This window comes from Microtus pennsylvanicus, chromosome 5 (genome assembly GCF_037038515.1).
Source record: "Microtus pennsylvanicus isolate mMicPen1 chromosome 5, mMicPen1.hap1, whole genome shotgun sequence".
NCBI classification, from domain to species: domain Eukaryota; kingdom Metazoa; phylum Chordata; class Mammalia; order Rodentia; family Cricetidae; genus Microtus; species Microtus pennsylvanicus.
In genome coordinates this window covers 134,885,814-134,899,830 of record NC_134583.1, presented here as the reverse complement: position 1 = coordinate 134,899,830, position 14,017 = coordinate 134,885,814, and the positions used below count along the sequence as shown (strand labels likewise).

At 52.3% G+C, this 14,017-nt stretch overlaps 2 protein-coding genes across 7 annotated transcripts in view; one reads left to right on the top strand and one right to left on the bottom strand.

The window, feature by feature from the left end:
- The window catches only part of Afap1l2 (actin filament associated protein 1 like 2), a 102,462-nt gene extending 98,480 nt beyond the window's left edge, over positions 1 to 3,982 (top strand). For all 4 annotated transcript variants that reach the window (XM_075974510.1, XM_075974512.1, XM_075974511.1 and 1 more), the window contains 3 exons: positions 2,537 to 2,730; positions 2,845 to 2,973; positions 3,671 to 3,982. In XM_075974510.1, the coding sequence (XP_075830625.1) occupies positions 2,537 to 2,730; positions 2,845 to 2,973; positions 3,671 to 3,697 (350 nt within the window). In that variant the 3' untranslated portion in view covers positions 3,698 to 3,982. The remainder of the gene's footprint in view (positions 1 to 2,536; positions 2,731 to 2,844; positions 2,974 to 3,670) is intronic.
- Positions 3,983 to 4,574: 592 nt separating this feature from the next.
- Vwa2 (von Willebrand factor A domain containing 2) overlaps positions 4,575 to 14,017 on the bottom strand; it is a 40,930-nt gene continuing 31,487 nt past the window's right edge. For 2 of the 3 annotated variants that reach the window (XM_075974516.1, XM_075974513.1), the window contains exons 10-14: positions 11,899 to 12,006; positions 10,447 to 11,019; positions 8,027 to 8,578; positions 7,580 to 7,705; positions 4,575 to 6,385 (exon numbers count right to left, since the gene is read on the bottom strand). In XM_075974516.1, coding sequence (XP_075830631.1) covers positions 6,294 to 6,385; positions 7,580 to 7,705; positions 8,027 to 8,578; positions 10,447 to 11,019; positions 11,899 to 12,006 — 1,451 coding nt within the window. In that variant the 3' untranslated portion in view covers positions 4,575 to 6,293. Of the gene's footprint in view, positions 6,386 to 7,396; positions 7,706 to 8,026; positions 8,579 to 10,446; positions 11,020 to 11,898; positions 12,007 to 14,017 lie in introns of those variants that run through there. The other variant, XM_075974514.1, reaches the window with a different exon arrangement.

Sequence of the window (14,017 nt, the reverse complement as noted above, 5' to 3'; positions counted from 1 at the left end):
GACCGGGATTTGTCCGTCTGACTTCTGGACCCCCCCCCCCCACTTAAGTCGCCTCACTCTTGGAAAGGCCGCTTGTTCTGTCTGAGGCAGTCTCTCCCCAGATTCCTGGACCAGGGTCCACAGCACCAGCAGGTAGTTAGGCTGTTCCCAGGGTGGATCTGCACCTGGGTTTGTGACCTGATGTCCGAAGTCATCCTTACGTTAACCACACCTGCAGTGCACTTTAATCTCCAGGCTGCTGTTTTAAGTGCATAAAATCAAGACACTCAAAGAATTCTGAGGCCTTCTAGGTGATTCTCCGAGGTCTCACATCATCCAAGGGAGGTTTCCTAGCAACCCACCTCTGAGGCCTTTGAGTTACTTGACCTGGATCTCACTGGATATTTAAATCACAAGAGTTGTGCCAGCCAGCACAACTGGCTTAGCAGGTTTGGGGACAAATAGGACAGGTTCCTTGTAGCGCCTGCACTACCCTGGGGTATGGTGGGATATGCCAGCTGGGAACTAGGTTGGAGACTTAAAAACATGCACACAGACAGAGACACGGGGACTCCTTGATACAAGAATGCCAACTTTTTTGTGCTCAGCGGCAGCTTATAGGGCTCTGGCCACACCCCAGCTCTCAGGATATTTCAGTCACAGGCCCACCAGAACCCACTCCCCTGCCATCAGGGTCTCGTGCTCAGAGCAGCTGCAGGCACAGGTAAACAAGTTATTTGGCTCAGTTCACTCCAGCAGGCAAAGGGCGTCAAGGGGCTGGGGTCTGCAGCCCTCAGAAGTTCCTGGGAAGCTTGCGGCATGATAACTGAAGGAAGGTCTTGGGGACAGTCGCTCTGCTTTTCAGTTGTCAAGACAGAGCCCACTTGTCCAGCAGTGACCCCATTTAAAGTACACAAGAGAGCGCTTCAGTTAGCCGTATTGGTGACTTTCCCATTGCCATGGCAGCAGCTTATAAAAGAAAGCATGTATTGTGGGGCTCATGGTTCCAGAGGGGTTGAGCCCATGACTGTCATGGTGGGACTTAGGGCAGCATGCAGGCATGGCACCGGATCAGTAGCTCACACGTAAGGACCACACGGTTGAGAGAGCACTAACCAGGAATGGCATGGGTTTTTGAAAGTGACACACACCCTCCAGCAAGGCCACACCTCCTAATCCTTTGATAATCAGTTTCCCCCTGCTGGGGACCAAACATTCAGTGTCTGAACCTGTGGGTGCCATCCTCATTCAGACCACAGCAGCTCACCAGCCCCAAAGAAAGCCTGAATTTGTAAGCAGATACTTTGTTTCCTTCCATCTCAGTGAGACCTTTTGTTTCTAGGGATTTGCACTCTTAGATATCCTGTGGCGGGTTTTTATTGCTATGATGTAATATCTGAAACAACTTAGAGGCTGAAGGAGCTCTGGTAGAGCAGAGTCAAAAGACAGCTCTCAGAGTCGTGTCCTGAGAACCTACTGTCCCAAACAAGGCTCCACCTCCCACAGGTCTACCATCCTCCCATCTACCACCGGATTCAACCACGGCTTGGTTAAAAGCCCCTGGGAGCTCAGCTCTGGGAACGACCCCACAGATATCACAGGCCTGCTTTACTACTCTCCTGGGTGTCGCCCAGTCTGGTCAAATTAGTGACTATATCAGCAGCTCACAGTGGAAGGCTGGGACATGAGGTGACAGAGGCTCACCCATAGCAGTCCTTGGAACCCCCTAAATACACCGAGCTGGGCTGTGAAGGGAGGGGTCTAGGCTTCCCTGGCTCTCTGACATAGCTATTCCAGATAGGGAAAAGACACATCTATTGTTTATTCTCCTGGCAAATAAACTCTTTGATCTCGTAGTCACAGATAAGAAAGTGATTTCAAAGCATTGATGTTGGCTATAAATGATATCTATGTGCAAATTTAGAATGCTACCCATCACGAACACTAGCTAATTTTCCTCTGTATTTTTCTAATATGGAGCTTCTGTTACTGTTTGCCATGCCATCTACCCAGGGCTGCTCGTAAAGCTTAAGAATAGCGGGGCAGGTTTCTCGTGGTTGTTAAGTGGTGCTGGAGCCCTGAGTTGAACAAAAGTGACGCTCTCAACTTGCTCTAGCAGGTAATCATTTAACTCCAGGACAAGGGGATCCCAAGGTTGGGGACCAGTCTGGCCTTGGGAAGCTGCAAGCACCAGGGGATAGAGGCAACAGTATGGGCCAGGGCAGAATGTCCCACTTGCCCTCCAAGGGCCATTGGAAAAGTTGCTTCAGGCCAGAACTGAGTGTGAGGATCACCAGCATGGAGTTGGGCTCAGATTCAGGTTTGCTTGTGGGAGCAGAGCTCCCCCTCTGCCCTCCAGCCTGTGAGAACCGATAACTCAGATCCCAGCTAGAAGGCTGTTCACTGCCCACTGAAAGGCCCATTCCCACCTTTCCGTGTTCCATGCAGACATGTGGTCCACATGAAGGGGTGCATGCAAACCCTGCCTCTGTGCAGTGTGGCTCCCCGGCCTTGGCTGAAATACTGGCTTCTGCAGCAAGTTTCATTCTCTCTGCAGATAAGGGAGTCCTGACCAACCTGGAGCAGAAGCTGAAGAGAGTGGATGAGGAGTGCCGGATCGAGGAGAGCAGGCTTGTGGACCTTGAGCTCAACATCATGGAGGTGAAGGACAACCTGAAGAAGGCCGAGGCTGGACCCGTGACGCTGGGCACAGCTGTGGATACCACCCACCTGGACAACATGAGCCCTCGCGTGAGTGCCGGGCACTGTGGCTCCTGAGCTGTATGCGGGGCTCCTGCACACAGGTGGGAGAGACGGGCTTTATGTATGTAAACCTATTGACCTAGCCCTTGTTCTCCTCCTCAGGCACAACCCAAAGCTGCCGCCCCCACCCCCACCCCAGACTCTACCCCAGTCAACTCTGCCTCCGTGCTCAAGAACAGGCCTCTTTCCATCATGGTCACAGGCAAAGGCACCGTCCTACAGAAAGCCAAGGTGAGTCCTGCCCCCATGCCCGCCCCCAGGGCCTCTTGGCAGGAGATGGAACACTGCATGGGCTTTTGGCATTAGCTCTGCATGAGAGGTGTGCTCTCAGAAAAAAAACCGCCATGGCTCAGGCTTTGGCACTGATTAACCAGCGAGGTACTTAATTCGAGTGTTCTCCCCATGAGCCTGAGGGCATCCCCTCCACTCAGGAGTAGATTCCAGGGCAGGCTGCAACTGAAATGCTTTTAATCCAAAGGGTGTCTACCATCAAAACCAAAGAGGCTAGCGATAAAAGGCTCAAGATTCCATGTCATGGCTTCTTGCCCAAGGACTAAGCAAGAAGCATTATTCTTAACTCATGTGTATAAGAAGAAGTGTGCTTAGAGCTGCCTTGGCTTTGACGAACTCAGCGTGCTCCTTGTTCCTGTCCTGTGTACTTGGTGAGACAGACACCCACACCAATGGTGAACTATTAAATCCATCTAATTGAATGAGCTCCGCCCCCTCACCATGCAGGCATCAGTATTCAATCACAGCATTTGCGTGACCCACGGCCACAAACTCTCCAGAGCTGCCCCACGCAGAGATGAGGCTAGCTGTGCTTGTAACTGCTTTTGCACTTATAGTTTTCTTACCTTGTCTATGTCTATAAGGGTGGCTACAGAGGATAACTTTCTTTATTGGGTGCTTACGTTTGGTACTGCAGGAATGGGAGAAGAAAGGAGCCAGTTAGGAAACACAAATGAACCACCTAAAGAGTCTGTGTCAGTGTGGACCTTGGTGACAATCCTGCTTCCGTCAAGTCATTGATAAACAGTCCCTCTGAGGAAGGGTGAGTCTGTGCAGAAGAAAAGCAAGGAATGAGGTGCCATGAAGGAGGCATTGTCCCCTTTCCAGGACAAAGGGAATACGGCGGCGGCAGCAGCTTCTTTGGAGACCTAAGTCTATTGGCCATCAGTGAGACATTGCACCTTTTCTTTTTTTAAAAAAGATTTTATTCGTCAATCTGTTGTTTTATCAAGATTTTTAAGTGGTGGAAAAAATGGCCATGTGGCTTTGGTGACATAAAAATGTAAACTGCTGACCCCTTATCTTTAATCCTGCATTTGGCAGTGTTAGGGGTAATCTTAAAGAGCATTGGCCACCAAAGGCGTGAACTCTGGAGACCAGTAGCAGGGACACATTTGGGACCAAGCTAAGGCACTGATTCCACCAAGGACTTTCCTGATTCAACCGTCTTTAAAAGACAAACTCTTAAACAATGCTGTATTGGATAGGGGAAACTCCCTGTGTTTACAGACTCCGTCCTGTGGCCAGGCCATTTTTAAGAAAAGTTAGTTAATGGCCTCTTCATTCCACTTTAAAGATGTTTTTAATGTCTGGTCCCCTTGCAGGACAGAGTGGTGAGCAGCCAGTGCTGTCCTTTTGGGCTCCGTCTCTGTGCTGGCATTAACACAGGTTGAAACATTTCATCGACCCCATTTCTGGGCATTCAGAATCAGCTATCGAACACTGGTTTCTGAAGGCTAAATATTTTTTATGCATAATGTCTTTCTAATAATCCCAGGGCATTTATTTCCTGTGAAATAAACACTTGGTGACCTTTACCAAGTGGTGAGTTAGATTTTTTAAATAAAATGTTCATTGTATTTTGGGTTTCCCTTGTATTTCATGGCATGACCCGGGGCAAAAGTCTTGATTATTTACACAATGAATTTAAATATAAACTGTAAAAACTGGCCGAGCCACAAGGGGTAGACTAGCAATAAGGATCCTTAATCAAGTGCTGAGTTAATTACTGTATAATCAATAAGGTACCAAATACACAGGAAATGCCTCAGGAAGCTAATGTCATGCATACAATTGGAAACCAAACCTCTGGACGTTAAACAGTAAACTCTTGGGGAGAAGAAACATACCAATATATAAAAGGCTGCCTATGCAATGATTAAAGAAATTTAGAGCATAAATGTATTTATTTTCTACTTAAAAATCAACAAGACAAAATTCTGACTCCTTGAACATGCTACCGAAGCAGACGGAAAAGCGGAATTGACAGGGAAGCCTTAAATACAGACACTGCTGAGAAGATCATGGATGCAACAGGATGAAAGTTCGGGAAACCTAGGGGTTCCATGAAAGTTAGCACTGCTCCGATAGAAAAATGTCTACATACTGCAAACCAGACTTTATCTGGGGAGCCAGAAGATCGGTTCAATGATTGAAATGTAACAAACAATATGGAACTGTCCGTATCTGCAGTCTAAATGTGGATGGGGGAATCGCAGTGCAAACCTGGAGAGAGAAGTAGAGTCTCGGCCAGACGGACGGGGTTCTCTACACCTGTAATGCTGGGGACCTCTCATAGTGGGAGCATATGTCATACGCGTCGCATCATGACGTTACCCATGCTTCTCAAAGGCTGTCTGCAGAGCTCTCCGTGCTGCTGCTGACAGCCCAGCTCCCAACAGCACACGCAAGCAGGAGAGGAACACACATTAGCGCTGCAGAGTTAGGTGCTCAAAGAGTCCTCTTGGCCACACAATTACTCCGGATACACCAATGGCTGATTTCTCGTGAAAAGCTCCTCAACAGACTGAGCGGGAGAAGCATGTAAGACAAAGCAATCCAATAAGCTTTCAAAGAGAACCTCCTCATTACCCCTTCACTCCTTAATGGCCGACCGAGTTTGTGAAGTCTGCCCTTCATTACCACCACTAAAAAGAGGACCCCCATACCACTCACCTCTCTAATAATCTCTGAAAGGAAACCCCCTGGAGGTCTTCCTGCGCAGCACCCAGACCAACCACACATGGAGACCAGAGCTGTCTGTATACTATGCCCCCTCTGTATACTCAGACTGGTTAGTTGGTCAGATTGCTGTCTGAGACCTTCCTAATGTCTTCCCCACATGCAGATCTGATCACCAGAAAAAGTCACAAATGCCACAAAATCCCTTTTCAAGCTAAATCCATGAGCTATCTTTGGAAAATGGAGAAGCCCACGTTTTGTGTCAATACCATTGCTGCATGGTATACTCTGTCAGACGCCTTCCTCTGGGCACTGCAACCTTTTCAGAATTCTGTCTAGCATTTGCGATGGTCAAAATGACCCCCAAACAGGCCATCAAATTCCCCTGACCTCTTTCTTATCCTCTAGAAAAGTGACCAGCAGACACAGGACATAAATACTGACTCGCTAGGAGTTTCCAACGTCCCAAGCAGCACAGTTCTCTGTGGCAGAGGCTTGGGGGCAGGACAGCACTGCTTGGAGATGGAAGCAGCTGTTCCAGGACCCCAGGAGGTACACTGGGCCATAGACAGTGTCTTTCAGATTCTGAGATGCCCGGGAGCTTGCTGGGAGGGGGTCGGCTGCTGTCTTCCTGTGGGCTCTGCCATGGGAGCATCGCCTCTCAAGATATCTGGGAAAGAAAGTGAATTTTGAGGGTGCTTGAGTCTTCCCCTCAGCCAGTGGCTACTTCATGTCCTTTTCACTCCACAACTCAATCCCCTGAGTGAAAGATGCCAGGTCAGACCTCCATCCCACCACCCACGCCTCCTCCTTGGCCGTTGGAAGCCAGTGTGCACTGAGGGCTGAAAACCCATAACTTGGGGTTGTCTTGATTTCTGCCTGATGTAGGAGGTTCAGGTGCTGCTGTCCTCAGGCCTGTTATCTGGCTCTCCTTATGGCACCTTTCCTCTTAAGGCTCCAGCACCTCGCCCCCACCCAGCAGGCTGTTCCCATATGTCACCAAATGGAGATACTCAAGAATGGACAGCGGCTGCCACACTGTCTACCCACCTGCCTGTCTCTGGTCCCACCTCTGATACTGTCCCTATGTCTACCCACCTGCCTGTCTCTGGTCCCACCTCTGATACTGTCCCTATGTCTACCCACCTGCCTGTCTCTGGTCCCACCTCCAATACTGTCCCTATGTCTACCCACCTGCCTGTCTCTGGTCCCACCTCCGATACTGTCCCTATGTCTATCCACCTGCCTGTCTCTGGTCCCACCTCTGATACTGTCCCTATGTCTACCCACCTGCCTGTCTCTGGTCCCACCTCCGATACTGTCCCTATGTCTACCCACCTGCCTGTCTCTGGTCCCACCTCCGATACTGTCCCTATGTCTACCCACCTGCCTGTCTCTGGTCCCACCTCCGATACTGTCCCTATGTCTACCCACCTGCCTGTCTCTGGTCCCACCTCTGATACTGTCCCTATGTCTACCCACCTGCCTGTCTCTGGTCCCACCTCTGATACTGTCCCTATGTCTACCGACCTGCCCGTCTCTGGTCCCACCTCCGATACTGTCCCTATGCTCTGCTTTTCCCTCCCTGCTGTCATGCTGTTTCCAGGGCACCTGAGTCCTCCTAATGCCACACTCCAATGCCACCGCTGCACTATACTGCACGCTAGAATGGAAGCTCCATAGGGCAGATCTTCTGTCTCGGCCATCACCCTGTATCTCCGACCCTAGAAAAGAATGTCTGGGACATGGAAGACCCTTCCACGTGTTTCCTAGGGGAACGGGCAGATGACTGAATAGGACAGCCTGCCTTCTGCTGAGTCTGTAGGACCACCCCCATCCACGCTCGCAGAAGGAACCCACTCACGGTTCTCACAGTGGGGGCCTCCCCAGCCACCCCGGCACTTGCAGCGATAACTGCCGTTCTTCAGGACACAGGTGCCTTCATTCATACATGGGTTGGGTTTGCAGAGGTTGACTGGCCGCTTGGCTTCTGCAAAAGAGAATGTGCCCAAGCCTGGGTCAGATCCAAAGGCCCCCTTATTCTAAGCAAGCACAGTTCAATCTTAAAGGCCATGGAGCTGAATGAACACCCTTGGTCCTGACGTAACAGCTGAGCACGTGGTTGATGAGACTGATTGTTGGGCCCTTCGATGTATATTTATGGAACTTTGTGGGACTGTAGGATTTAACAGCTAAGCCGAGATAAGGTAAATGAGGACTAGGAAGCTGTCTTCCTCATAACATGTGAGTCGGCTCAGACAGATTCCCAGCTCAAGACAGCTCTAAGAGATGCGTCCCTTCTCCCACTCACCTCTACATATCCACTCAGTGAGTGCGTCCTGATGGTACCGTAGGTCTGCATAAGCTGCCACATGGATCAGGGAGTCCCGGGGACCAGCGAGCCTCCGCACAGCCTCCCTGACGACAGCCCCCACGCTCACAACCAAGACGGAGATGCCATTGCTTCTCAGCTTCTGGGCAGGGACAGCTGCATCTTCCGCTCCACTCCCGCCTGTGATCATCACCACAGCCTTGGGGACACCAGGGCGGGCGCCCCTCTGGACGGTCATCACCTTGTCGTCGATGTGCAGCAGGGCTGTGCCAGCAGACCCCACACCCCCTAGGTAGGGAGCCTGGCTCATGACCCGCAACACGGCTGCACGGGTGGAATGGGTGTCCAGTCCAAAGGCTGTCTGCACCTGGCTGCCGTAGACCACCAGGCCCACCTGTGTCACATCAGGGTTCACATCAAAACGGAGGGTGCATTTCCTGATGAATGCCTGCATCTGCGCGAAGTTCTCAGGTCCCACGGAGGCGGAGGCATCCAGCAGGAACACCAGGTCCAGTGACTGCACTTGGCAGCCTGCAGGAGCAAGCAGAAGAGGTCTCTTGTCTATCCTGGCCTGAGTCCAGGTCAGCCAGCGTGCTGACCGCCATGTGGTATCCACTCTTCTAGAATAGAAGCGTGAATACAAGCGGCCACGAGGGTGCCATTTCCAGCCTTGGTGGCCGTGCCGTAGCCACCGTCTACATGGAGCGTGGTTTCCACATTTGAAACTATCGATTCCAACACGTGCCAATGGAAGCTGCTTGCCTCCCGCCTTCCTCCCCCATCTTTTTCTTCTCGCTGACTGACACACAGTGACCTGTACCTCAACACGGAAGCCACAAGATGGCAAAGTCAAACCACCTGCTGGCTCAGGTCATTCATCCCTGATCTACGAAAGCATATGGAGTCTTTCTGGAGACCCCGATGGCTGCACTTCACCTGTCCCCTTTCGCCACATGCTGCCTACCGCACACAGGACTCTAATATTACGTGTATTAAGAGGGCTGATACCCCCTCTATGACAGGTGGGTGGGAAAAGAACATGAGTGTGCCACACAGTCTACAGCACAGGAGGGGGAGCGGGAAAGGGCCAGAGGGAGCAGCAGGACAAGATTGCCTTGGGGGTTCCTGGGGAGGTGAGGCTCCTGCTGGCTCTGGAGAAAGAGAGCTGAAGCCGACAGGTGGGTATCTAAAGCGGGGAGGAACCTTCCTCCCTCTTCCAGTGTGTGGGAACTGTGGAGGCTGTAACAGCCAGACAGGAAGCTCTCGGAAGCTAGCGGAACGGGCTCAGCTTTCTTAGAGATGCAGATAGCCATTGGGAACATTTCAACGTGGAGTCAGAGGGTCTGGTGACCTGATTTATCGGCTCTTAAAAACCACAGTGGGCACAAGGAAAATATAGAAACGGCCACAATCACAGGAGCCTGAGGAGACAGGGCCACTAGCTGTCCTGGGGGGAGGACGCTGCTGGCATGAGGGAGGGGACAAAGAGATTTAAGGTAAAAGCTGAGGAGACTGAGCAAAGGAGAAGGGTACTAAGTAATAGTTTATCAGTCTTGGTCTGTTAACTGTAACAACTATCCATTCTTATGTGAGGGAACGAACACAGGGACCCTCTGCAGCTGGCGCATCTCTTCTGGATATCTGCAACCAAAATAAAGTCCAAATCATTTTGCCATAGGATTCGACAGAATGGGGGGGGCATAGCAGTCCTCAGCACTGCTACAGGAGTGGGGACTCTGGGGACAGTAATATGCCTGGGATGCTGAGTACCCTGTGCAGTTTCCTCCATACTGAAGTACGCTCTTACGGAGTGTTCCGGCTCTGGTGTCCCCGGTGCTAGCCCAGCCCCTGCATGCCCATGCCTACTCCCGGGGCTGCCATTCTTTCTCTCACAGTTACTCACAAAATCAGCCCTGAGAGCAATGAAACAGAAGTACTCCAGCACACGCCGGGGAGACAGGGTAGGTACCACCTTGGGAAATGTTCACTTTGGCTGTGTTTGTGCAACAACAAGCGTGTGTACGTGTGCCTGTGTCCCAAGAATGCATTTCTCTTTAACGAGCTACCAGCAGAGAGGCCAGAAAGCCGCCGTTCTCAAGGAGGCTTGGTAGACTCAGCACTCCTTAAGACTAATAACAATGATCAAGTTTAATTAGTAGTAATACCTGTAATTGGCAGAGCGCTTGGACATGCTGTGTGTGTGTGTGTGTTTGTGCCTTGTGTTAGCTAGTTCTCACAAGAAGCCCCCCCAGAGTGCTACACCCCATCTCTACTGGCCGTGTGACTCTGATTCTAGTCCCCAGCACAGGCACTGGAGAAGAGAAGGATTAGCGGTGCTAAGAAGAAAGACGAACCTGCCTGCCGACAACCCGGCCCTAGAATAGGATGCGCAGCTCTACCTGGTCGTGGCTGGCTGCACAGCCTCCTCTGCAGCTCCGGGATCCGGCTGAATAGGTCCTGAGTGTCCGTGTAGACGATCACATTCTTCGAGCTGCCCGTTATCTCCTCCAGCTCTGCCTGCACCATCTCACTGCCCACGCCCAGGAGGAGCAGCTCCCGGGCTCTTGCGTGATCTGCCAGCCCGGCCACCTCATCATGGGAGTGTGACTCGGTGAGCAGAACCACAGCTCTGCGTGGCCTGTCCTGGCCTGCCTTGCTGGCACTCCCAAAGCCATGCTCCGACACCTGCAGCAGGGCACTGCTGGTCAGCGTTGGGCCGCCACGGAAGGGGATGCTGTCAAGGCTCCTGACCAGGTCTGGCACATCCTGGTACTCCCCGACAGGCACGGCCACTATCAGGTCCCTGCTGTAACTGGCCACCCCAACACGGGCGCGAGAGTCCTCACTCAGCACGGCCTGCGTGAAGTGCTTCACAAAAGCCTTGGCCCGCAGGAAGCCCTCCAGGGTGGTGCCCGCAGAACTGTCCAGCAGGAAGAGGATGTCGATCCGGCATTCCAGGCTCAGCTTCGGGGCTGTCGGTCATAGTGAGACTTACTGTCATGTAGGGCCACGGCAGCTTGCAGACCAGCCCTACTGGAGAGGCTTCCATACCACTTCTGGCACAAGGAACCTCCCAGGAAGACGCTGGCAACCCCGGAGTAAGTGTCCAAGGGTCACAGAGAGACAGAAGGGACAGAGGTAGTGTGTGTCTTCCTGCTTCTGCTAAGGGACGCAGTCCGATTGCTTTTTATAAAGCAAAACACATCTATTCTCTAACTTTCCTCCCCATTGTGGTTAGTGCCCTTTGAGCCCTGAGATAGCCTTGTCAGCTTCTAAGATCATGGAAATATGCTCCTATGTTTCTTCTAGAAGCTTCCCTGTTTTGCTTTTTGCAGGTACAGTTGTGCCCTGAACTGATTTTGAGTAGGCTTGAGGTATGAGATTTACTTGTTCCATAAGGATCACCGACGAAGGCAATAGCACAGTTGCAAAAGTTACTTAAGTTCTCACTGTGTGCTGGGCACTGTGCTGAGCACCTTACATAACCCTATTTAACTGTCCGTCCCCCAATCCCCTGCCTCCCTGAGCTAAGGCTTATAGAAATTTCCCCACAAAACCAAAAGAAGCTAGAACTCCTTATTCCTCTTTTGTAGAAGGCATCAAACAAGCCACAGACATGCTCAGACATTAGGCAGTGGCTATTCCACAGCTCTGCCCGCGTGTCACCGTCTGGATCAACCGTGGGATGTCTGAGGCTACACTGTAGGACAGAACAGTGGGCTATGGGGAAAGAAGGTGGCTTGAAAATTTAAAGGTTGTTTTCTCCCAGCAGCTAGCAGGGGACAAGAAGGGCTACCCCAGGCCCTACCTCCCCACAGGTAGTCAATTCTTAGAGTCCCAGGCATACATACCACAGTTGACCTCCCCTCCAAATGCCAGTGGGCAGAGGCAGTGGTACCTATCCACACCTTCTGGAATGCATGTGCCTCCGTTTTGGCAGGGCTGGGAGTCACAGGGGCCTGTTAGAGAAATACCCATTAGAAGCCAAGAACACAAGCACAGAGTGGAGAGCGATGCCTGAAGGGTGGTCTCGGCTTTCTCCCACACCATCTGGTAGGAGGACAGCCAAGAAAGAATCAAATACCTAGAAGGGGCACTGGGAACAGTTGGAAGACCTCGGTAAGGCCCAAGACAATTAGAGTCTCCTCCAGGATGAGTCTGCATAGCTGTGCTCCTGCTGTGACGTTAGGACATTGTCATCATCTGAGGAGGCTGAAAAGGCCGGTGTGGGGGTGGCGGGGTGGGCGGGTGGACTAGGGATGTGATCTTAATAGCATCAAGGTAGAAACAGCATGGCTGTGGGCCGATGGCCTTCCTTTGTTAAAGAGTCACCTATGGGTGCCCAAGGCTTCTACCTCCTGGCACAGAAGAGCGGTGAGCCTTCAACACACCATAGTCAGGCTGCCCAGTGATGAATGTTGCTGCCTCCACATCCGTGGGCACCTTTGTTTACCCCACGAGCTTCGCTGTCCTTGTACTTCTCCCACAGTGTTACCAGTGGACACACAGCACACTGACCCATGGGGTGTCCCGGTGTGATGTCCCGGTGTGAAGGTGGACACACAGCACACTGACCCATGGGGTGTCCTGGTGTGAAGGTGGACACACAGCACACTGACCCATGGGGTGTCCTGGTGTGAAGGTGGACACACAGCACACTGACCCATGGGGTGTCCTGGTGTGAAGGTGGACACACAAAACACTGACCCATGGGGTGTCCTGGTGTGAAGGTGGACACACAGCACACTGACCCATGGGGTGTCCTGGTGTGAAGGTGGACACACAGCACACTGACCCATGGGATGTCAGGTGTGAAGGTGGACACACAGCACACTGACCCATGGGGTGTCCCGGTGTGAAGGTGGACACACAGCACACTGACCCATGGGGTGTCCTGGTGTGAAGGTGGACACACAGCACACTGACCCATGGGATGTCAGGTGTGAAGGTGGACACACAGCACACTGACCCATGGGATGTCAGGTGTGAAGGTGGACACACTGCACACTAGCCCATGGGGTGTCCTGGTGTGAAGGTGGACACACAGCACACTGACCCATGGGATGTCAGGTGTGAAGGTGGACACACAGCACACTGACCCATGGGGTGTCCCGGTGTGAAGGTGGACACACAGCACGCTGACCCATGGGGTGTCAGGTGTGAAGGTGGACACACAGCACGCTGACCCATGGGGTGTCAGGTGTGAAGGTGGACACACAGCACACTGACCCATGGGATGTCAGGTGTGAAGGTGGACACACAGCACACTGACCCATGGGGTGTCCTGGTGTGAAGGTGGACACACAGCACACTGACCCATGGGGTGTCCTGGTGTGAAGGTGGACACACAGCACACTGACCCATGGGATGTCAGGTGTGAAGGTGGACACACAGCACACTGACCCATGGGGTGTCCCGGTGTGAAGGTGGACACACAGCACGCTGACCCATGGGGTGTCAGGTGTGAAGGTGGACACACAGCACGCTGACCCATGGGGTGTCAGGTGTGAAGGTGGACACACAGCACACTGACCCATGGGATGTCAGGTGTGAAGGTGGACACACAGCACACTGACCCATGGGGTGTCCTGGTGTGAAGGTGGACACACAGCACACTGACCCATGGGATGTCAGGTGTGAAGGTGGACACACAGCACACTGACCCATGGGATGTCAGGTGTGAAGGTGGACACACTGCACACTAGCCCATGGGGTGTCCCGGTGTGAAGGTGGACACACAGCACACTGACCCATGGGGTGTCTTCTTGTTACTCAAGGTGTTCCTCACTGATAAAAAGCGCATTGGCTAAGGCAGGTAGTTCCAATGCTACCAGTCCATTCTCAGTGACAGTATGCCACCAAGCAGATGAAGACTTGGGACGGCAGGACACAGTCCTTGACCACTAAATGCCCATCCCTCTTGCCCTGGACCTCATCCATGGCCACCTCCACTCAGGGCTATCAGAGTCC